General features: G+C 31.0%; 1 protein-coding gene across 1 annotated transcript in view; it reads right to left on the minus strand.

The window, feature by feature from the left end:
* Positions 1-24,431, minus strand: part of LOC118201494 (transcriptional adapter 1-like) — a 97,517-nt gene that overhangs the window by 15,304 nt on the left and 57,782 nt on the right. The window contains exons 7-9 of the mRNA XM_085817374.1: positions 22,460-22,666; positions 18,779-18,885; positions 5,389-5,479 (exon numbers count right to left, since the gene is read on the minus strand). Coding sequence (XP_085673500.1) covers positions 5,389-5,479; positions 18,779-18,885; positions 22,460-22,666 — 405 coding nt within the window. The remainder of the gene's footprint in view (positions 1-5,388; positions 5,480-18,778; positions 18,886-22,459; positions 22,667-24,431) is intronic.

The raw sequence follows: 24,431 nt of genomic DNA on the forward strand, positions 1-24,431 counted from the left end.
AATCTCAAGTTATTAGAGTAGGTGGTAGACTGCAGGAAGCTAACTTACCCTTTAACACAAAGCACCCTGCTGTCCTGCCAAAAAATCATAAACTGACTTATTTAATTATGTTACACTACCATATTCGAAACTTTCATACTGGAGCACAAGCGCTCTTGCATAGTGTGAGACAAAAATTTTGGCCGATAAGTGGGCGTAATCTTGCTAGAAAGATAGTAAGAGAATGTGTTACGTGTGCCAAAGTAAAACCAGTATTGCTGGATCAAAAGACGGGAAATTTACCATTAGAGAGACTGAATCCATCCTTTTCCTTTAACCATACTGGTGTTGACTTTTGTGGTCCTTTTGGTATAAAGTATACAACTCAAAAGAAGAGCGTAGTGCACAAGATTTATGTTGCAATTTTTGTTTGCCTCTTGACTCGTGCAGTCCACCTCGAGATCGTTTAAATTTGTCTACAGAATCATTTATTGCTGCTTTGAAGCGATTTATTTCTAGAAGGGGTAAATGCGCAACCTTATTTAGCGATAACGCTCGAAATTTTGTTGGGGCTAGCAATGAATTGAAGCGACTCTACAATTTGTTGAAATACCCTGATGAATTCTTAACCAAATATCTGACATCCGAAAGAATTCATTGGAAGTTCATCCCTCCCAGGGCTCCTCACTTTGGAGGTATCTGGGAGGCAGGTGTTAAGTCGTTTAAGTTTTATCTTAAGCGTGCAGTTGGGAGATTGATTTTTACATTTGAGGAGTTTCTTACAATTTTGAACCAGATTGAAGGAATTTTAAATTCACGTCCAATATCCCCTTTGTCAAATGACACCAATGATTTAGAAGCTCTTACACCCGCACACTTTCTAGTCGGGCGAACCTTTAACATCAATAACAGAGCCTGATTTAACTGATGTTTTTTATAGTTCTTTAAAGCGCTGGCAGCGCACTACTAAAGTAACGCAATATTTGTGGAAAAGATGGCAAAATGATTACATCAGTCATTTACAGCAACGATTTAAGTGGTATTTCTCTAAGGATAACGTTAAAAAGGGCACTATAGTTTTAGTAAAGGAAGACAACATGCCCACTTCGACTTGGTTACTGGGTAAAATAGAAGAGGTAATTTATGGTAAGGATAAAAAGGTTAGAGTTCGTATTGTAAAAACCAAATCAGGTTTTTTAAAAAGACCAATAACTAAATTAGCTGTACTACCAGTAGATATGACATAATTTCATGTATATTTCCTGAGTTCAAAAAATTGTTATATATATGCATTGTATTTTAATTTAGATGTTGTGCATTTCATGTTCTGTGGTTAATTATGTTTACTACTTTTGTTCATGTGTATCAATTTAAATTTTGTGATTGGACTATATGGTGATTTAAAACTGTTTAATTTTGGTCATTGTTAACTATGTAACAAATGCCCAACCCGGGCGGTATGTTAAGGCAGAAGTGATCTGGCAACCACGATGGGAGAAAACAACAACATGGTTAGCTAGCGGCCATTATTAGTGTGATTGATTGCGTGCTGAGAGGTGCACCTATGCGATGGCAAGAGTGTCCATCCAAACAGAAGTTAAACGAAATAAAGCTACAGTCCATTAAATCTTGGTGTTTGTGTTTCCTGAGTACTTATATGTTTATTCTCGAACAACGGGGATATATGTGCTATTGTTTTAGAGGTTTTATTCACTTCTCTTAGAATGTGGCTAATGATGAATATTTTGTCTCTTACTAAGCAAATTATTTTTTATACTTCAAATGGCAAGGAAAATATAATGATAAAGTTTTTATACTGATTCTGACAACTCTCTGAATATTCTTTTTATAATGTGCCCCAAATAAAACCGAAATTTAATTTATGCAACTTTTTTCCAAAACTTTTGCTTATTGGGATTTAGCAGAACAAATTGCTCATCCCTCAAAACACTGCATACTGTTAATGCACTATGCTAACAGAGAGGCTCAGTGATTGAGGTGCCCATCATGAAAGGATTAAAATCTGTTATGGGTTCCAAAAGTAAAACACCACTTCCATTTGCCCATTAAAAACTGTTATGGGCTTCATGTAAAAAAACTACTTCGTCTTGTCCATTTTTAACTCAAATTTAATCAACTCTTTATATGAATGTAGAAAGCTTAAATATAGAAAATGGAAATTCTTGGAAGTTTCATAAAACAGTTAATTGGAGATAGAAAAAATCGTCACCCACATACACACCTACACAGTCAGACAGAAAAAATCGTCACCCACATACACACCTACACAGTCAGACAGACATAGCTTTAAAAGCACTAAAAATGTATTGTGGCAATCCTAATTCATTCTTATTTACTGAAAACTCACAAGTGAATTTTTGGACCGAAAAAATTACTTCTCTTATCTATGTATAGGTTAGTGGAAGTTAATAATTTTTTTAAAATGTCAAATGAATATTTTTTAGAGTCAAAAACAGGAACAGCAATGTACTTAAAAAAGATGATTATATGACCTGCTTCCTTAAATATTAAAGCTAAATGAAGATTTAGAAAGTTTTTAAAATATGGTACAGAACTTTATGAAAATGGTTTCACCAATATGTTTTTAAAAGTATGAAATCCAACATTTTGTGCAATTGCAGAACAAAATTACTAAATAGGAAAATATTTACTATTCTTTAACAAGTGGCATACTAAAATTCTATACATGAATGTGCAATTGCATAAATGTTGATTGAAAATTCCTGTGCTTGAGTTGCAAAGGATTGAAAGCAATTATTATAATAAGAAAATTTTCCTTCCCCCCCCCACAAAAAAAAATATTTTCCTATCTTAGCAAAAATTGTGTAGGGCAGTAATATTGTCTCATGTTACTTAGTAGTGAAAAATTAAAGGAGAAAGTTTTTTTTTTTTTTTTTTTTTTTTCTAATACATATAAAGAGCACTTTTTCCTATTTTTAAATATAGATAATTTGGGATTCCATTATTCAAGAAGGGAAAATCACATGAAAGAAATTTGAAAAGTATGCAAAAGATGGTTTATAATGCTTATTTTTTGTCCTTGTAAAGCTTTTCAATCTAAGCTGTATGAATACAGTAGATTAAACTATCATTAAAAACAATGAAAACTGAATTATGAATTATGAATTATTATGAATGATATACAACACAGTGAATAAAATCAATCACAGTTAAAAATATACAACTCATACATTATAATATTTAAAAATAAGCTGCCATCTAGATATGTAAGAAAAAAGAAGCTTTATATAATAATTAATACATTTAAATTTATCAATATTTTATACATATTTCACATTGAAATATATAAATAAAATATCAAGCTAAAAATTTTACACATATAATTCCAGTACAAAGTCTGAAACCCTAGATCCCAGAAATTTTCAGATTTTTAAATCATTCACTTAAATCTTGTAAGATGACAAGCAGAAATTACAAACTTAACAATATAAAATGCTAGTTTGTGAAATATTATGAAAGAAATTCATAAATATAATTATTTGCTTGTCAAATACTAAAACACTTATAACTTTAAAGAAACCAAAACTTCAAAAGAAAAAGAAAATAACAGTACAAAACAAATTTGAAATTCAAAATTCAGACTTCCAAGTGCACATGTTTAGATGAAGGACTATGTTACTCAAAATTTGATGGCTCCAGGTACCATCCTTTTTTTACAATGTGAAGAACAAATATACATACTTCAGATTCTTCATTATTTGATATCTTTAAAAATAACAGAAGGAGATAATATATGGTGGTAACAATTTGAGAAGTAATATGCCATTTATTGTGAATCAATGCAAAATCCTATTTCGAACACATAATAGCTCTTTTTGGGCTAAAAATAAAAGGCTCAATTTTATCATTTTTTGCTTTATTATGTATTTCTTTCAACAAAAGTTGTTTAAGCAATTTTAGTTTTTGATTTAATACTTTCTCTAATTTCATGCAAATATGTAATTTCTCCTTTAGTTACAAATTTCCTTTGTTCAAGTCCTGCTACTGCCCAGTTCAATATTACTAATAAAATGACAAATGAAATCTTCTCATTCTTTCAAAACCTTGTTTATTGCTTTCTCCCTAGCACTTCACAGGCCTAAGGTCAAAATCTAAGACCAAGAAAAAAAAATTTTCAATGCAAATAGACAGTATTCTTGTTGAAAACATCCATGCTGAATGGTTGAATGAACAGCCAATCCGATGACCCGAAAATTCCATTTTGGGATGGCAAAACATTTCTTTTTGCTTACAACGGTAATTTGTGATAGCTCCACTGTCATCTACATAGTTTAAATTCTAAATTCATCTAAAATGTTTATTCATACTGAAAATGGCAGTTCTAGAAAAAGACACAGAAATGTAAGATAAGCGATATTAAGGCCAGCTTGTATGTTTTGGGCAAAACTGAAACTTTTTAAGGACCAAAAGTCATTTAAAAAAAAAAAAAAAAAAAAACCTAAGGATTCTTAAAGACCATATATGAACCTTTTTATATCTGCTTGTCAATATAGAAAAATATCACCACCCATTGATTGAATGATGGATATACAACTTCAAGAAAGACCTAAAATGGTGGATGCCATTTACTAAATATTAATTTTGATAGGAAACAATAACAACAGTGAACTGAACAAAATAATAAGCTAGATATCAAATCATAAAATTAAAGAAACGCACATCTGCAATGCTGTCTGAGCTAGTTAATCAGAATTTAATTCTTTCTTCTCATCTGCTATGCCAACAAACAGAGACTAGTGAGTGCAACATGCCACTCCACACAAACACTGATCTTCGACATTGTATACAGATTTAAAGAAAATAGAAAAAAGATGACCCCCTACAATCATTCAAGAACCAAAAAGAAAAATCTGACTTAATAGTCAGCAAGTGTTTAAAAGCTGGAACAATATGCAGGCGGATTCAGTACTGCTGCGGATAATGATGCTTCTTGGAGGGAGAGGAAACTCAGCCAATTGAGAAAAAAATTTATTTACCGCATACTTTCCTATCACATTCTCCATTTTAAAATTGTTAAACTGTTTGAGGAAAAGAAAATTTCTCAGAAAAGAGGAAAGAAAAAAAAAATATCATGAAGAGGTTCAGATAATAATCATTCCAGAAATTCATTGCCTGGGTTTCAGACTCTGTGCTGTATTACACATGTTAAACCTCCTAAATTATGAAAGATAATGCAGTATGTTTTTTATTTAGTTATCAGTATATGAGGTGTTGCACACATGCAACTTTGGCAAATAATGGTTTAATACACTGATTCTGCTCAGCAATAACAGTAACAGAGAGATTTAGCTAAGCTAGTATCTATTTCAAATGCAAAAATATGAAGTTTGATTCAGTACTTCTCCATTAGAATACAAGCTATATTACCTGAATAGCATCCAGTACATCCTCTACACATACTGGTGGTTTCCTCTGTGAAAGTTTCTGATGCTTATTCTTTGGAAGCCCGGATGAAGAACTAGTAGGAAAAAATGGGGGAAAAATTAATAATATATTTTTTCCTCATCATTTTTAACATTTTAATGCAGGTTAATAAGTTTCGCAATGCATAAAGTTCTAAAGGCTGGATATAACCTACATCATATTTATGTTTTGCATACCTGTGACTACATTTATTTAATAATTCTTGCAACTGATAATTCACAAATGCATTCTCACACTCATTATTTGCAACATGATTAGCATAATCTTTTTTTTATTTTCAGTATTTTTGCATATATACAAGAAATTATTCTTAGGAGGATTATTTAAACATACATCCTTACTTATATTTCTCTTAAATTGATGCATGTCGTATTTAATAAAGTTCAACTGCAGTTTAAATGAGAGAACATGACATGAAGATAATAATAAATAATTCAAATGAGAATTAACACCATAAATTATCACATTTCTACTTCTTCTTCCAACTTCACAAGACAATTTAATTAATTTAGTGACAGAAATACGTCCAGATAAAAACAATTTCAAAGATTTCAAAATTATTATCTTAAAATATTTTCAGAAACTGCATTAACTTGACTACCTGTATCAATAATAGGAAGGATATTGTTCCCTATCTTAACTTAAAATACTGTCATTTTTTTGGGTGAAGTTTGAGAATTTTTTAACACATCAGGAATGGAGAGGATGGACATAATAAGTTTGGTTTAGTTCATTATGGTAAAGCACACGAGGTTATCTATCTAAGGGGAGGGATGCCTTTGTAGAGGACTTCCTAAGGGAAACTGGCTCATATACATGCTACACATGAAGAAACTATGAAAACGCTCAAGCAGCCAGCCCGTTCAGTGGGATTCGAACCCTGGATCGAGCTACCACAGTTGAACGACTTTACTACCCGGCTGCTGATGGGCTTGGGACATAAATAAGAAAGGCAAAATTGCATTTTTACATTATATTTCTTATTAATATATATAAAAAGTATTCGATCAAAAACAGTACAAAATAAGACATTTATCTCTTTTTAAATATTAATTAACTGCATAACCTGATCTTATTTACATTTTACTACATACGCAAAATGCAGACATTTTGATTCAAACTTTTAATCTTATACATTTTAACAGCACCATCTGATTTGCTAGAAAATTACTTTACAGTCACATTTTTGTGAAGTAATGTTTAGATCAACTGAGTAATAATGAACAAGAAAATTTTAAACATTTCACAATTAATAAGAATGATATAAATAAAAAGACGACCTTGATGATTATTTAATTGATTCTTTCTTCATAGTTAAAAATGGGCCAAGTATTATATTTTTAGGGGAGAAGGGTCATGTTTTGAGGGGGTTAATGAATAATGATCATATTTTGGGGATATAGAATAGAAAAAAGACAGCATTTGTAATGACATGGTGTCTATCATAGAGAGTTGAATTTCGCTAAAAGTAGCTATCTTTGTGTATAGTTTTTATAAAACTAAATACAGGGTTCCTAGCCACATTTCAGTTAAAAAAATAAGCACCTATAAACACTTTTCAAGCACATTTTAAGGAAAAAAATAAGCACCTCTCTAATTACATTATACACAACTGCATAACTTTAAAAATTAGACTCGTAATTTAAAATATGAGAAATGCAGTATTTATTAAGAGAGAATAAGCATTACCTCAACCATGGAAAATAATTACTTTTTTTTAATTTTAAATAACAGTTCAACTTACAGAACTAGTTTACAATGAGAGAAAAAAAAACTATGCAGAACTAAACTATACTACAAGATTTAATGATGAAATTTCAGTTCAAAATAGAGGAAATAAATAATAATAAGGCATATTTATTCTATTCGCTTGGAACTTAATAATAAATACAATTTATTTTTCCACTCATATTGATATTTAACTAATTTTAATCTAAATTCTGAACATTTTCTAAATTTTCATCGTATATCAGTTTTCCCTTAACAGATATTGCAAGCAAAGTAATTTAAATAAAAAAGAGGAACATTTTTGAAATCGGAAGACAGAAATTTGCTTCATGCAGTCATCCTTTAACATTAAAAGCTTAACGACCCGCATACTTGAAAATTGGCGAATATTCGGACAGTCGAGCGTAATTTGAAAAAGAGGAGCGGAGGGGGGATAGACTGCAGCTGTTCTTTGGATTTTCCCGCTAAATAAATGCTTTTTACATTTCGATAAGTGCATCAAATAAAAACAAACCAACGGAAACAAACAGAAAAATATTCTGCTTAGCACGCACAGTAAAACTCTTTTAAGTGTTCATAAACAAATTTCGGACCGAACATCAAAATTATTTATCTCTGCACAATATCGCAAACGTTATTGTGCAATACGTGCGCCGGAATTCTTCCCTATATCATACTATGCAATCGGATTCAACAGCTGTCGGTATTGGGAGAATAAAGAACTAAATAAAGGAAAAGAAAGACTTACCAATCTGGGGTGTTTTTCATTCTAATTTTCAACAGACTGCGTTAAATTTACGGAATAGAATCATTCTTTGCTTGGGTTGGTAGACCGCAGAACTTTTAGTCCTATCCTATTGGAAAGTGACAAAAAAAAAAAAAAAAGGTTCGTTGTTTGTTTTGCAGTGAACTGTAACAGTTTCAATTTTCGAGATTTTGCAGAGAAAGGGGAGAACCTCCCAACCTTCGTACTGTATAATGTGTTGGCCAAAAAAATGAAATTATTTTGACTATTCGATTACTTTCCCTTTATTTAAGCCATTCCGAATATTATTAATTAAAAAGCTAATCTGTGTTAAAACACAACCATTTTTGGAAGTTTACTATACTTCAGTTACTGCAACTATGTTATTATAAACATTCATACATATGCTCATAATATAAGCATAACGATCATATTAAACACGAATAAACACGCACACCAAAGGTTATGTTAATGCAGAGAAAGGGGGAAAAGCTATTTCCGGGAGTATGATTCACCATCTGATATTCCATATTAGGAAGAAAATTTGTTTATTTAGTTCCGGCTTTGGTACGGGGGGGAAAGTTGCTTAAAAAAAAAGCACTAAAAGCAAAAAGTAAGCACTAAAAACAAAAAGATAAAGGCTTTAAAGAAAAAGTAAGCACCTATAAGGGCCTTTATATTTTATTCGCAAATATAAGGACTTATAAGCACATATAAGGACCGCTACGAACTCTGTAAATAGTTCTAGTTTAAAGAAAAAAAAAAAAAAAAACTTTATCACTTTGTTTTTTTTTTAATGCATGAACTGTAGATACAACTTGATAAATTAATTACTTTACATTAATCACATTTTGCATTTTGTACAACAGCATGTTCAGAATGAATACCTGTTGTTTTAATCCTTCATATGTCCAGGACTTTTCAAGCAAAATTCCTTAAAATAATCATATGTATTCGGTTAATACTGCTCAAGTAATTTTCCCAAATTATACAAAAAGTACACAAATTCCTATCCCAGTATACAATTTAAAAGATTCCTCCCCCCCTCTCACCATTACTTAGCAAAATAAAATTTTGAATAAACATTGGAACATGTTTGTCAAAATCTTTACTCCTAAATGATCAAAGAATGGCATGTGTTTGTCAGAATCATTTTATTATTAAAATAACTATTTGGTAGCTTTTTATGCTCTTATCTCCGTGACATTAACCCTTTCACTGCGTACTTTGTTTTATCAAAATAGGTTCAAAAATTGTCTATTTTTTATTACATATTTCAAATGTACATATATTTTAGAGTTAAAATATACAAAAATTTTTTTGTTAAAAATTTGTTTTTTTCAATATAAAATTAGATCATCAAAAAAGGTTGTCAGAATACTGAAATTGAAGAATAATGATATAAAAAGAAATTTTTTTTAATTAATATTGGTTAAATTATGATTTATTTTATAAAATACAAAGGTAAAACCTATGTATTAATGAAAATATTTGCATAATGTAATATTTTGCACCACTATTGAACGTTTTCAATAGAAACTCAATTTTCAGATTCATCACTATCTGCAGAGGAATCCGAGAAATTCTCTTCTGTTTCGCTATAACTATCTTCAATATACTTAAAATCAGAGTCAAAATTACTATCAGTGTCAGAAATATCGTCAGGAATATAGGTTATATCACTCTCGAAACGCTTCCTGCCAGACATCTGAAGCTCTGAAAAGAGCGTGCAATATGCCATATTACATATTTTTGTATATCTGGCAGAAATGTGGACAACTAATGCCATCTGTTATCCCGCATCTAAATAAACAATTAAACATCACAGAAAAGTCGAAAGGAAACCTTGAACGGGGAAAGAGCGGGTTGCACAGTTAAATAGACGGCAAAAATTCATCCCCGCGGAAATCGCGGGTTGTGCAAATTTTGCTACTTTTACATTGCCCGTGGAAATCGCAGGATGTGCAGCAAGAGGGTTAAAGGGCAGTTCCCACTGGGGTTTATCTGAGCTAACGGGGACAACTAACGTAGCCGACCCATCTCCAAAACCAGTTTTTCCCCATTGGGCAGCAAGTTGAAAAATTTGAACTGCAGGCATAGTGGAGCTAGTCGACACAGGGAACTGACTCCGTTAGCTCAGATAAGAACCAGTGGGAACGGCCCTTAGCACATACAATGAAACCTTGCTTAATGAACATAATTTCTTCTTGAATCTGATTTGTAATGCGAAACACTCATTAAGTGAAACGATTTTTCCCACAGATATCATTACAAAATAGGACTATGCAATAATAATGATAAATACTCACACAAATTTATAATAATGTATTTTATTATTTATAATACATCTCTTTTTACAAGAAATTTATCTGAAGACGTTTGGTTTCACTTACGAATGAGAAACAGAATTACTTTTAAATAAATTTATAGCATGCATAACTACTGCCTTGCTAGGGTGATGCTTCTCAACGTATGATGCAACAATATCTCATGTTTTCAACATCTCCCTTATTTTACTGGAATGGTGTTGCTTTGATGAACATATTATCTTTGCTTTCCCTGAAAAAAATTTCTCCACAACTTCTTGCTGGCACACAGATGGCAGTTTCATAAGCTCCTCAGTGGTGAGCTCCTGGCTAAGCTCTTCCACTAGCTCATTAATGTCATTGCTATCCACCTCTAGTCCCATAATGTTGGCCACAGATATAATCTAGTCAATTATAGGTTCTACAGGTGCTTTCTAAAATCCCTAATCCTAAAAAGTGGCTTTCAACAATGCTGTCTGACATAAGAGGTTCTCTTGGTAATCGCCTCCTATGCTTTATCGATCATCTTGAAGCAAACCATGATGTGAAAGTGAGATTGATCCCATCTGTTATCTCAAAACAAAGCTTAAAGAAGGCTTCAGTATAGCTTTTTTTTTAATGACCAGCTGATTTATGGGCTGCAGTGAAGGAATTGTGTTGGAAGGCAGGAATTGAATCTTGATGAATTTAAATTCTTCAAGGAGGTCATCTCCTAGGTCTGGAGGATGTGCAGGTGTGCTGTCCATAACAAGCAATGCAGGATGCGGTGAAATTCATCTCAAACATATTTTTTTCCTCTACAGATGGGACAAATACTTCACTAATCCAATCTGTAAAAAGGTCATGTGTTACGCCTTGTTGTTAGACTCCACATGACATTAAAAAAAAACAACAACAAAAAAAAAAAAACTAATAACTAGTAAAAACTAAATTTGTCTTCTTCCAAATTTTGATTTTACAAACAGTGTCACCTTACATTTGCTTCTTCTTGATCAGCATGAACATGAATCTTTCAACATCATTAAGAATACATGGCCATTGTGTAGAAATTATTGTACCCTTCAAAGCATAATTCTCCTCAATCTTATGATTGTTTTTGAGGACAGTAGTAAATCGCTGAAGTAGACCAATCATATGTGTGCACTAGATCAGCCAAGCTCACACCTCTTCCTTGCTTTTCAATGATTTGACTTCTACCGCAATTCCCCCCCCTTTACCTATCTTCTTGCATCATATTCTTTGAGGGCAAATGTGTAAACATGCTTAAACTTGCATTTTAAAACAAAAAATATACAATAATGTGTCTGAAAACAGCTTTGACAAGTGACAGCGAGGTAGTTGCTGAACACAGACTGACAGCTAAGATGCAGGTGGAATCCCACATGTGACATTACGATATTTCCATATTCACTTGTTCTGTGAAATATCACTCATTAAGGTAGCCTTTTTCTTTTAACATTTTGTTTTGCTCGTTTTGCAAATCACTCATTATGGGTGATCCTCATTAAGCAAGGTTTTACTGTATATTCCACACAAAAGAAGAACTACCATACATCAATGCTAAAGATGAAAAAATATTTTTAATACCTTTAAAGCCACTAACCATGCATCACAAATACTTAGGATTTCCAACATTTTGGTAAAACTTCTACAGTTTATTATTAAAGGATTACCAGGATACAGGACCAGGAAATCTGGTTCACAGTTAGTGAGTTATAATGTTTCTGATGAAGGTAGTGATAAAAAGATGGTATTCTTGCTTTAATATAGCTATTTATCATATGCTTGTTAATTGCAACGATGGCTAATAGGTGGTACCAAGTATTCTCTTATAATAAGTACATTTGTTTGGCCTTTGTCCTCAACAAACTGTAGGTAGATTAAATACTACCAAATGTATAGACAAACATATGGCCTTTACTCTTTTACTAACACTAGGCTATATTTGTCCCAGATAAATCAAGGCCTGCTGGAATGCATATACATATATGAAATGCAATATGTTGTTGGAATGCATAGATATACATCTAAGATAAAAAATATGTAATTATGAATTATACATTAAATTAGCAATAGCTCCTTAATTCCTCTTTTTAATTTGGGCAATCCCCCCCTCTTTTCTAACAACAGTAATAGATTTTTGAAACTGTTATATCTGAAAACTAATTCTGTATTCTCATCTTAACCTTCTGCATTGTGTATAGTTCTCATCTTGGCCAAGAATATTTTTTAAAAAAATTTTAGTATAAAATACCACTACAATCTAAATACGGTCTCTCTTTCACCCTTCTTCCTACTCTAGCTTCAACATGCTGGGCTGTATCGTCCATTATTTGCACACGGGCTAAGTTGTTTTTTTTTTTTTTTTTAATATCTGCACAATATGCCTTCTCAGGTGAATCACAAAAGACGTGTAAACTCCATCTTATGATAACTATTAATTAAAATTATTTTAGGAATTTTTAATTTACTAAAAAAATTTATGTCTCCATGAAAGTGAGTCCAAATCATCCATCATTGTGGGATAAGCGAGTCATTCTGATCCAACTTGTCAGTCTACAAGTCTTGAAAAAATATTTTTGCAGAAATAATAACTGATGTTAACCAGCCTAAGGGACCAAAAATTTCGCAACTTCTGACATCACATTTCTTATTCCAAATACCTTCCTTGTTTGTTCCTTGAAAGTGTCCAACTGAAGAGCATTTTTTCCGAGTTCTTGTGGTAATTCTTCTCATACATCAACTATATTGGATGACCATTTCTGCAGTATAAAGCTGCCTCTATGCATAAGATTATCTATGTCAAGTATTAAATTTTTGGCAACGGTTTTTGATGTAATGCCTGTTGAAAGACCATTAACATAAAAGTCAGATTTGAAACAGCCCTTGAAAAATCATCTCGTTTATCTAAAGCTGACTAGAGAAGAGAATGACTGATAAGAATGGTGCAGGGGAAGTTCTATATGTCACCATTAGGAGTCGATATTCTTGAACTGGTTCACTTACATGATTTCTCCAAAGAATGCACTGGAAGTTTGTATCTTCTTGATGCCCATGAATTTGTCTGTACATTTTTTTTTATATCTGAACACATAGCAACAGCATCTGTTCTAAATTGGACAGGAATATCAAATAATTTTGATTGAATTCCAGGGTCTACGTGCATTACTAATTAAATATCTGCTTGATATTTTTTCCTGATGCATAAAATACAACCCTTAATTTAGAACTAATGCTTGATGGTTTCAAAACTGGTTGGTAAGTAAGAGGGAGATATTCAGAATCAGATATGACTTCCATGTGTTCCAAACACAAATATGTTCATCAAGAAATTCCTTATGTAGTTTCTACAGTTCAGGTTTATTAAACAACCTATTTTCTAAAAGTAAACACCTTCTCAACGCTAATTTTCTTGAATCCCCTATTTCTGATGGCAATGTTTTGAATGGTAATCTTACTACATATCTACCTGCACTGTCTCTCTTAAAAAAGTTTTAAATATGTTCCTCACACTTTGCTTCAGATTTTGAGAAAACAACTTTTTCTGGGACTGTTTTGAGAGTCCAAAATTTCTTAATTCCTCAGTATTTAAAGCTCTAAATTATGTAACAATATGCTCACATAAGAATTAAATAATCCTGAATGCTCCTAAAATGATTCAACCTAATTTTGAATAAATAGCTGTCAGATGTTTTGGGTTTCGTTTAATTTGTTCAGCCAAAACCAAAGACATGAAAACATTCACTCTTAGAAGAGCAGATTCATAAAATGCAAGATCTGCTAAAACTAGATCACTCAAACAGTTCACAATATTTGATGGTAATGAGATGTGCAGTAAGTTTCTACAAACCTCGTCTACAGCAAAAACAGAAGTTGTAAAGAAAAGTTCTGAACCAAAATGGGGAGGAGAAAGTAATCTCCAGTTCTCTATATGTTTGAAATGCGGCTAATCCTAGGCAAAATATCTGGATTTTTTTTTTTTTTTTTTTTTTTTTTTCCCGTAAGCAGATGAAGGTTTGAAAGACAGCTCTCAGTAATAATGTCTAAATGTGAGCCAGAAACCAACAAGCCTCAACATTGTACGAAATTATCTACTGCATAATGAACTCCGATTACAGCAGTGCATAACAAAATCAGTTTTTTATAGTTCCACTGTTCACAAAATTAGAGTTTAAAATTATTAAAGACATTATCTGGGGTAGTATTTTCTGTCTTATTTCGAAGAGTAAACTCTTTTGCATGAACAGAAAAAGTTATTTTTATTATCATTAATAGCAGGTAAAACAGCTTCTTGAGATTTTGTAAAATGTAGTAATGAATGATGATTATTATGACATGTTTTGCAGCTACTAAAGGTTTTACAAGTCTTATGACTATAGTACAAGACTATGCGCATTAGATTAAAGACTATGCGCATTAGAAATAAAGTTTATTAAATTTCAGAAAGTCAAATCTCTTGTAAACAGGCAATTTACTGAATTGATCACACTTAGTAATGATTTTTCTTGCAATAAGGAAAATTTGTAGTAGTTTTTAATACCAAAGATGTGACTTTAAAATTTATCTTACTTTTCTCAGAATTTGTTTTACTACGGTGAAGTGTTCTAGCATGTTGTTTTAAAAGAGTAAGTAATTCATTTAATGTTCCTAGTTGACTGCCTTTTAGTTATCTATCATACTAAATGCATGTACTTTTATCCCATTTTTCCACAAGTAAATGAGTTACCAATATATCACCAAAACCTTAAACTTCTTGCTTTAGTACACTTAAGAGAATGAATGCATTCATTAGTAATGTCTAAAAGATCCAAAATAGCATCCGCTGAATCAGTAATATATCTTAATTAATATATTCACCAATTCTTGTTCATTCGAAAATCTACCTTCGCAAAAATCCCTAGCAATTTCGTAATTTGAATCTGAAATACGTGCATGATGAATTATTTTTAGAGCTTCAAGCTTAACACTAATTAAACTAACATTATCAAGGTGAGAACTTTTCCATTCTAAATCCAAGTAGCTATCAACTGTATCTGAATTGTTTGGTATTCTTCGACATAGGTATGAACTTCCATTTCCTCACATGTTACACTAATATTATAAAAAATGTGTGAAACATCTTCATTTAAATTATTCAGTTTCTTTTCAAAAAGTTCGATTTTTACTCCATCTGTGTCAGCAATGTCCAACTTTATCTTTTAATTTAGTTAAATTTCCTTTAGCAACTCCTTTCTTCATTAATAGTGATTTCATATCCATTATGAAAAACATACGACTTACCCTTAATTGAAACAGCAGATGTGTATTCTCAAATGTGTCAGCAGGAGTCAGTTGAAACCAAATTTGTTTGATTAGTATGAAAAACACATATTATCCATCAGACAATGACACAAATGTTTGCTGCACGAATCAAAACATAAGATTCCTAAGCAAAGCATTGCAAAAAAATCTACAAATCGTAGATACTGGGGGGGGGGGAATGGTGTATGTGGCGTTCATAGGATTGTATCATACAAAATAAAAAATCAGCAACAATAATTATTGTTCGCTTAATACCCATAGGTACTCCAACTCGGCCAAAAAAATGATAATGCAATATGAAATAAAACTAATAAGCAGTGGACTGTATGAAAAATATTTTTTTTTAAATTTATTTTATTCTCAAGCAATATATATACATACCCTTGCTTACATGGATGATGAAACACGAATTGAATAACTGAAGAGTTAGGTTTGGAGGCAATTTCCCCTTGATAAGTCCGTCTCCTGCCTGCTCAACAATTATTCACTTATGCATTTTTATAAATTTTTTAGGATTAAAAAATTTTTAGAATTATATATTTATTCATGGATTTTAATACTTGCACTTGATTTACATATGCTCTCAGAATTCAAATGATATTGTAGATTAGTTCGCAGCAATAATTAATCATTTATTTGTTTGCATTAAATTTCATTACTTAAAATTTAATTAACTTTAATTTTGCTTTTTACAAATAGAGAATGTTTGTTAAATTCAAATATATATATACTATATATTACAAATAACAGCTGGAAAAAATCATCTACTCTTGCCCCTGAAGCGCGAGAGTCAAATGATACATTACAAATAAACTATGCTCATGATAGCAGTGCCATCTGCATCAACTTAAATTTAATAATAACATATGCATACACACCTATTTTCAATCATTTCATAGGCTACGTATGGCCAGGGCCAGAACATGGGCAACCAATGCAACTGCATTAGGAAGTGGAATTCAGGGGCGGCAAAATATTTTAAGAGTAGAAAGGAATCTGTAGCAGAATTTTGGATTTTTGGAGTTTGCACCAGGCAGCAAATAGTCTAGCAGTGGCCCTGGAGCTCAGCAAGAAGTATATTTTTTTTTTAAATTGATTAAAATCTAATTTGTGTTTCACCACATTATTTCACACAGTCGCTACTATTTTAGTCTCTTAGTATTTATAAAAATAATTGCAAAATTTAGCTTTTTTTTTTTTTAGGGAAGGCCAGGAAAGGTTCAGGGAACTAGCTGCATTTATACTTCCCCCCCTAACAGTTAAAAATTTGGTATGATCAGCAACACAGTTTATACAGGTATTAGGTTTTCTCTTAACCCTTTAAGGCATTAGATCAGAACTTGAAATATGCACACTAACAAGTGTTAGAGAAAATAAATTGCTAGAAAGAAGAGAAAGATTCACAAAATGTAAAGAATTGTAGTAAGTTGTCCAGTTATTCAACATATTATCCACAATAATTTTACCAGGAGGATTTTCAGACCCAAAAGTTACACAGGTACTTTGCGACATATTGAGAATAAATAGTATTTCGCTGTTTGCATAGCATAATCAGACATATAAATAAATAAACTTTCAACAAAAAGTTTATGTATGCAAGCTAAAACAGATTTAATCAGCTTTATTAACATTGAATATTTCTGTTTTCCATTTTCTTTTATTTAAATTATTTTAATAAATTATTTCAAAATATTTCAGCCCAAACTTATCAACTTTCCTTTGTTTTGTTTCTGTACAATACGCACAGCAAAAACAATTTTTCTGCATAAAACAAGTTTCCTATATGAACAAACCCAGTGTGCTCATGCAAGAAATTTGACCTCTCACTTATATTTATATAGTCTATGAACACAATCTTTATAAAGTTTATAGTCTAGAAATTAAAATTTTTATAACATCTGAACGACACATTTGTTCTAAAATTTTAATTTCAGAAAGATAATGAGTCTGCACGGATTTGAAGATGTAAAAAATCTTGAATTCTGGCTATATCTAGACCACAATCATCACTGTATTTCCCACTGTTATCAATATTGATAAACAATTCATTTCACAAAAAATAGTTGAAGGAATCCTGAAAGCACTTGGAAAACACGTCAGAAAATTTCATCCTTGTGTATATAAGTATGGAAAATCTGCCAGAAAAACTCATCCTCATATATATGCACAATAAAATAGGTTGATGAAATGACAACGCATAAAATATGTAGCAATAATTGTTTCACAGGTTTAGATTTTATTTCTTGACCCATATAGCTAAGCTGATGCACCCCATGCCCCTTTGTTTAAAACTTTTTATGACATGTTTGCAGTTAAGTACAAAAAAGTGGCTAGAGTAAGCTACCAAAATAAAGAAGTTGAGAACAAATCATGTATTATACTTGGAAGGTCTGGATGAGATAGGTTCAGTTTTGGCTCAATTTCATTATGACTGGTTAATTTAAATTTCAATTCAGCATTACATAAGTTTCTTACATAACAATCATATGAAAATAATAAAGTTTGAAATGATGAAGTTTAGAAAGTAGATACTATTTTTAGGATAAAAAAGAGAAAAGGCTTTATCTTAACTATTTTTTTATTTCCTTGCACGATGTAAAAGCAGTAATGTAATCTCAAAAAATTTTCAGATAACATATTTCAATGAAAGCATCTATTTTGTCTGTTCCCAAATGCATTTGGACAATTTTTTCCCCTATGAAGTCTGTATGTATGAACGGAATAAAGAACTCTTTTTTTTTTTTTTTTTTTTTTTTTTTTCAAAACTCATTGTGAAATGGATTCAAATGGAATTTTTTAGTGATGTCTGTACATGTGTACATCCATAGAACATTGAAATTTTGTATATGAGACTGTTACAGCATCCAGTTGTGCACAAACAGCTGTATTTAAACAGCATATATTATTAGATTTACAATTACATATTTTACAGTTAGCTATGGTAACCATTAGAATGACTGTTAGATTATTAACTAAAATATTTTAAACACCCTCATATAACAGGTGACAACAAATCCAATAATTTGTTAAAGATAGTCTTGTCATTCAGAAGGATAAAATTTGCACTAAGAAAAATTTACTCAAACGTACTACAGATAACCTCACCCTTATATATTTACAATAATAATGCAGCTTAATTATTTTTAGCAAATTATATATCAAAAATATACATAAAAATTCTTCCTATAAAGATCATGAATTAATGTTCAATAAAGATAAATTGTACAAAATATACGTTTAAATTTCAACATACTATTTATTGTATGCTTCATCATTTTCTTTTCCTGAGGAACTTGGAGGTTGCATTTTATATGCATTTCTTCTCATTAGAATAGCAGTAACAATTCTTTTAAGATGAATCTAAAATTATTAATTGATATTAAATTATATCTATTAATGCAACAAGCTTCATATGACAAAAAGACATCTAAAACCAATCAAATTGGATCGGAAAGTATTTTATCACAAACTTTAAATTTTACTATTTTCACATAAAAGTGCCGAAACACAATACAGCGTTCTTATGCAAAATTATAGCTCAAACAAATTTGACATATACTGGAAACTTTCATAGATTACCACAATTTTTTGAAATACAACATTGTACAATGCATTAAATTTTACGACTTATTTGCTGGAATAAAGACTATTTCTTAAAATTATTTATTTAAATAGTAAATACTAATAGATAGCAAGTAATAATAAATAGTTTAATTTTTCAGCTGTGCAAAGAAGTAGATTACATTAAATGCAAACGTTATTATGAATGTGGCAGAATTTAAATAAGTTGCATAATAATTTATAATAATGATGGCATTTGAAATTATTATTTGCAAAGAAAATATTTTTCAATAGTGCAGAGAAATATATTACAGAAATGAAACTATGATATTACAAATGTGGTAGAACTCCAATAACAGCTTTGAATATTCATTATTTAACCAATATTAAATGTTTTTTCATATTTAAAATCATAGTACTTTTATTCTTAACTTTTTCTAGCTGCTTAAGAACACTCAGTTTTGGAGTGGACTGTTAAAAACATATTTTATTCCCTTATCAGTATCCTTATCAGCATAAAAATATTCAAGTTTTAAAAACATTTTAAGTAAATAAACGTTAATGATTACTGAAACATGAAGTTTTAAACAAACAACTAATAGAAACCAGCAAAAAATCACCAAGCAATTGCTGCATCTTGCAGAATATTACTAATGCTAGTAGAGCTCATCTTAAGACAAATGCTGGTGGAAAATGTACCAGATTATTATATTGTGGAACCACTGAATTATCAGACTTTTATATACTTTTATTGCAACTACTTTCATTGTAATTGCTGACTTTTCAGAGTCATTAGGTTTGCTGTTAAATCTGGGAAAATACATGAATATTGTCAGGTGCATATTGGCATTTCAGACTATCACATATAAAGACGTTCTTTCAAGCTGTTTTGGCAGCAGCTTGAAAAAAGCTTCCAAACTACTAGTAGTATCCTGAATTATAAAAAAAAAAAAAAAAGAATTATTGTGCACAGAACTACTACTTACATTGCAGAGCCAAAACATGACCGCCTACTCAATGACACATTGCACAAACTTGCAAAACAGCTGCAATTCATCTTGGTATGGACACCATAAGCTCTTAGTAGATGACTGGAGACAGGTACAAGTTGTACGAAATGTCTAAGCAGCAGTCATGTAAAGTTGAAATATTCCAACATGGTGGGGTCTGAGGTCTGAGCTGCCACTCCATGACATCATAAATGTGTTCTACGGATTAAGAACCGGCGAGTTATGCCACCAGGATATTAACTAGAATTCATCCTTATGCTCCTAGAACCACTTCCACGCAATTCAAGCCGACATGGATCGTTGTCCTGCTTGAAGATTCCATTTCAAGTTATAAAGACAGATGCCATATAAAGGTGCAACTGATCTGCAATTATATTCAGATAGCTCGCAGCTTTCATGGTCTGCTCTACCTCAACTAAGGATCCCAGAGTCACCCATTAAAATGTCCCCCAAAGCATATTACTGCCACTGCCAGCCTGTGTATGACCTGTTGTACAGGGAAGAGCAACTATTCACCTACAAGACAGTTTACCCTGCTAAGACTCTCAATGTGATAAATAAGAAATCATGATTCATCTGACCAGACAACTGTCTTCCACTTATCCATGATCTAGTTTCAATGCTCCCAGGCCCACTGTAGAAGTGGCTGACAATGACGTTTCATCAACAGAGACACATGAGCAAGACGTCTGCTGTGCAGTTCCATATCCAAGAGTGTCTGCTGAACTGTACATTCCAAAACACTTGCATTTAGACACGGATTGTATTGGCTTGTCAGCTGAGCCACTGTCTGGCATCAAATTTGCTGTAACAAGTAGAACAGTTTCTGACGACCTTTTCCTTTGATGATGCATAAACTACCAACACCTTGGCATCTACTGCTGGTTTCACGGTCATTTATCCATTTTGCATAAATATTAATAATAGCAGATTGTGAACAACCTACCAGTCATGCAGTTTCAAACATACTCATTTTGAGTCTCTGCACAATCTTTTGAGTCTTTCATACAATCTGCACTCTATCAAATTTGCTTAGATCAGCAGCCTTTCCCATCACTCGCGAAGTGCAAGAATGTTCCCTTACCTTCACCAAGCAGCAGTTAAATACCATTTCCACTTAATCACTTGCCCTCCACGTCATCCAGACGAGTTCATTGAAAAATGTGGGAATTGTCATAATATTTGGCTCATCAGTGTAAGAATTTAATCTTCTTTATTTGAACTGATAATAGTGAAAATTTTCAGATGATATTTAATGAATAATATTTAAATGTTAACTTTTCAGAAGCTATGATTCTTTTCTTGCAATCCAGCAAAGCAAAAAAAGTTGAGATAGATTCAACGACAAAATTTTAAATCACAGAATTTCAGTTGCACAGCAGTAATGGAATGGAATGGAAGAAAACTGCATACAGTATTGAAAATTCACGAAAATGTTTTAGAATAATAACTGATCACATTGTGATTTAAAAAATACCATGATTATATGTTCCTGAATATATAATTTTATATAATTTTAATAATTTTTAATCTTTTAAATAGGGCTTATTATATTTTTACTTTATATTTTAAAATGCAACCAAGGACTATAGCCAGAAATCAACATTGTGGTTTAGAATTGTGTCGATAATTTTTTCCTCCTCATGAATCAAATTAACCAGACAATTCTCCACTACTTCAATTTTACATATTTATGCATTCATTTTATTAAAAGTTTTTGGCATAACTATATATCTTGTTTCATACCTGCTTCCCTCTGAAATAACTATATTATGTGTGATAGTCACTCATTACATAATTACATTTCATAGCTTAAACTGGTAGTTAATCCTTCACTTTTATCCAATTTTTGTGAATTTTAGCTTGAATGTTTATATGTGACACTGATTTGGAAGTAAAAAACTGCAGTATTTATAAACTAAAATCTTTTCCTGAATTAAAATAGGTTGTTGACTAATTCAGTTCAAACTTTGGATGTAATCAATCTTAATGCAAAATATTCAAAGCTGTTAATCCAACTTCAATGTAACTTCATTACATACATTTCAAAGAAAGCAATTTATGATATAAAACTTCTTCCATGAAAATCTCACCTATCACACACCAAAGGATATATCAAACATAGAAGCATGGAAGAAAAAATCAAATAAAATACAGCAGACTTTCCACGTCAAATCTAACTCAGAGGAATCAGCAAATTTTTTTCAATTAGCAAAAAAAATTCTAAAAATCATATCTTTTATAGTACTATTTCCAGAACTTTGTTAAAATTAACTGAAATCTGTAAACTATCCAATTCCAAAATTTATGAGATTGTACTGCATAAAAATTAACTTCATAGAGATACATGAAGCAATACAAACCTCCACAGCAGCAGTCATTACAGGTAAAGCAAGCCTATCAACAATATTCAGGCCTCTTTCCCATGCTGTAATATATATAAGACCATACATAGTTTCGATATCTGGCAGACATGCCAACTTAGATGAATGTTCTCGAACACCATCTCCATGATAAGCTGCTTCAACAGGGCGGAGGTATCCTTTAGTAGAGGCATGTTCAAAATTAATCTAAAATATAACAGAATTAAGAAAAATAACTAAACAGAAATGGAAACTGGTTTACATTTGATCATTCTATATTTAGTTCACATGTAATAAATATACATACAATTTTTTAATGAAAATAATAAGTATACTATTTGAAACACAACAAATAAAAGTTCTATAAAAATATTTTTATTAATTTTTCAACAATGTATCATAAAAATAATGAACATTTTATGCTTATTCAATTTATCAACACCTGACACTAGGCTAAACAAATTTAGAGAATAAGCAAAAAAAAAAAAAAAAAAAAGATTTCACAAAACATCTATTAAATATGATGTTCCATAAATTTTCATGACTTGAAAACAATAATGAATATGTCAAACACAAAAATAATATTATAAGACAGGAAAGATAATGAATATAACTCTTTCAAGTCAGCAAAAATTAAAAAATGGATTCAGCAATTTGAGCAAAAAATACACTGAGATACTAAACCATAAAATGCAAATGCAACAAAAGGACAGCATGTGTAAAAGTGTTAAATGATAAACAAAATACTTTCATGTTTGAAGTTCTCGAACTCAGCATTTCATTTCACCTCAGCAAGAGAAGAACAAGAAATTTATTTGATTTTTTTCAAATACCAGATCATTAGAACAAGACATTTTATTAAATGCATCTCCAAATATGACACTAGGATGCTACAGTAATTAGTACCTATCAAACATAGACAAAAAACCAAAATAAACAAAACTTGAACTGTTGAAAGCTATGCTTCACTGATGCAATAGAGGTAACATAGTGTAAATTAACTTCAGATTTCAGTCAAGACCTCAAAAAGGCAAAATAATACTTTTTCCTTTATTTTTTCAGTTTAATTTTAAAAAAGACATTTGATGCTACTGGCAAGAGATTCAAAATTCAAACAATTGATCTGATTGATTTTTCAATCGTTGAATTTATTCCAGATCCAAATTAAATTATATAAGAAAGAGATGAAACTAATGAATCAAAAAATGATGCAAATCAGAAATATTTATTGTAAACATTTAACTATTTTTAAAACAGAAAATTAATTATCTTAAATTAGATGAAACTAATAAATCATTAAAATAATGTAAATCAAAAATATATATTGTATTCAGAAACGGAGGGAAAATTAGTTTAAATTAGACAAAACATAATAAATCATAAAAATGATGCTTATCAGAAATATTTATTATAAACACTTTATTATTTTTAGAACAGAGGACAAATTACCACGTTAAAAGGCAATTTCAATTTATTATTATTAAAAATTTCAATTTTATATTACGTTAGCTATGTAGTGTACTATGTATAAACTTTAGATACGTATATAAAGCAGCAACAGAATGTAACATACATATGGCAAAAACAAATTAAAATGTGCTGAAATAATACCGAGGTACTAGAAAAAGTTGACTGGAAATGATTATAATTGCATATACCAGTAAGTAGAAAGAAAGAAATGGATTGGTATACACACTTGAATTTGAAATTGTAATTGGTATACACACTTGAATTAAAGAAATGGATTGGTATACACACTTGAATTAAAGAAATGGATTGGTATACACATTTGATCGTTTTTCTCATCTTTGCACTGTTTACATAGTTTCATCATGATAAGATTTTCTAAAGAAATAAACTATGCTAAATATTACCTCACACACAGCTTCTTTCTTCCATTATTAACTATTAATTCTGCATGGTATTTTCTAAGGGTTTTTTTTTTTTATTATTATTATTTTATTTATTTATT

This window comes from Stegodyphus dumicola, chromosome 5 (genome assembly GCF_044657685.1).
Source record: "Stegodyphus dumicola isolate Sdum_Otavi_A_Nest chromosome 5, ASM4465768v1".
NCBI classification, from domain to species: Eukaryota; Metazoa; Arthropoda; class Arachnida; order Araneae; family Eresidae; genus Stegodyphus; species Stegodyphus dumicola.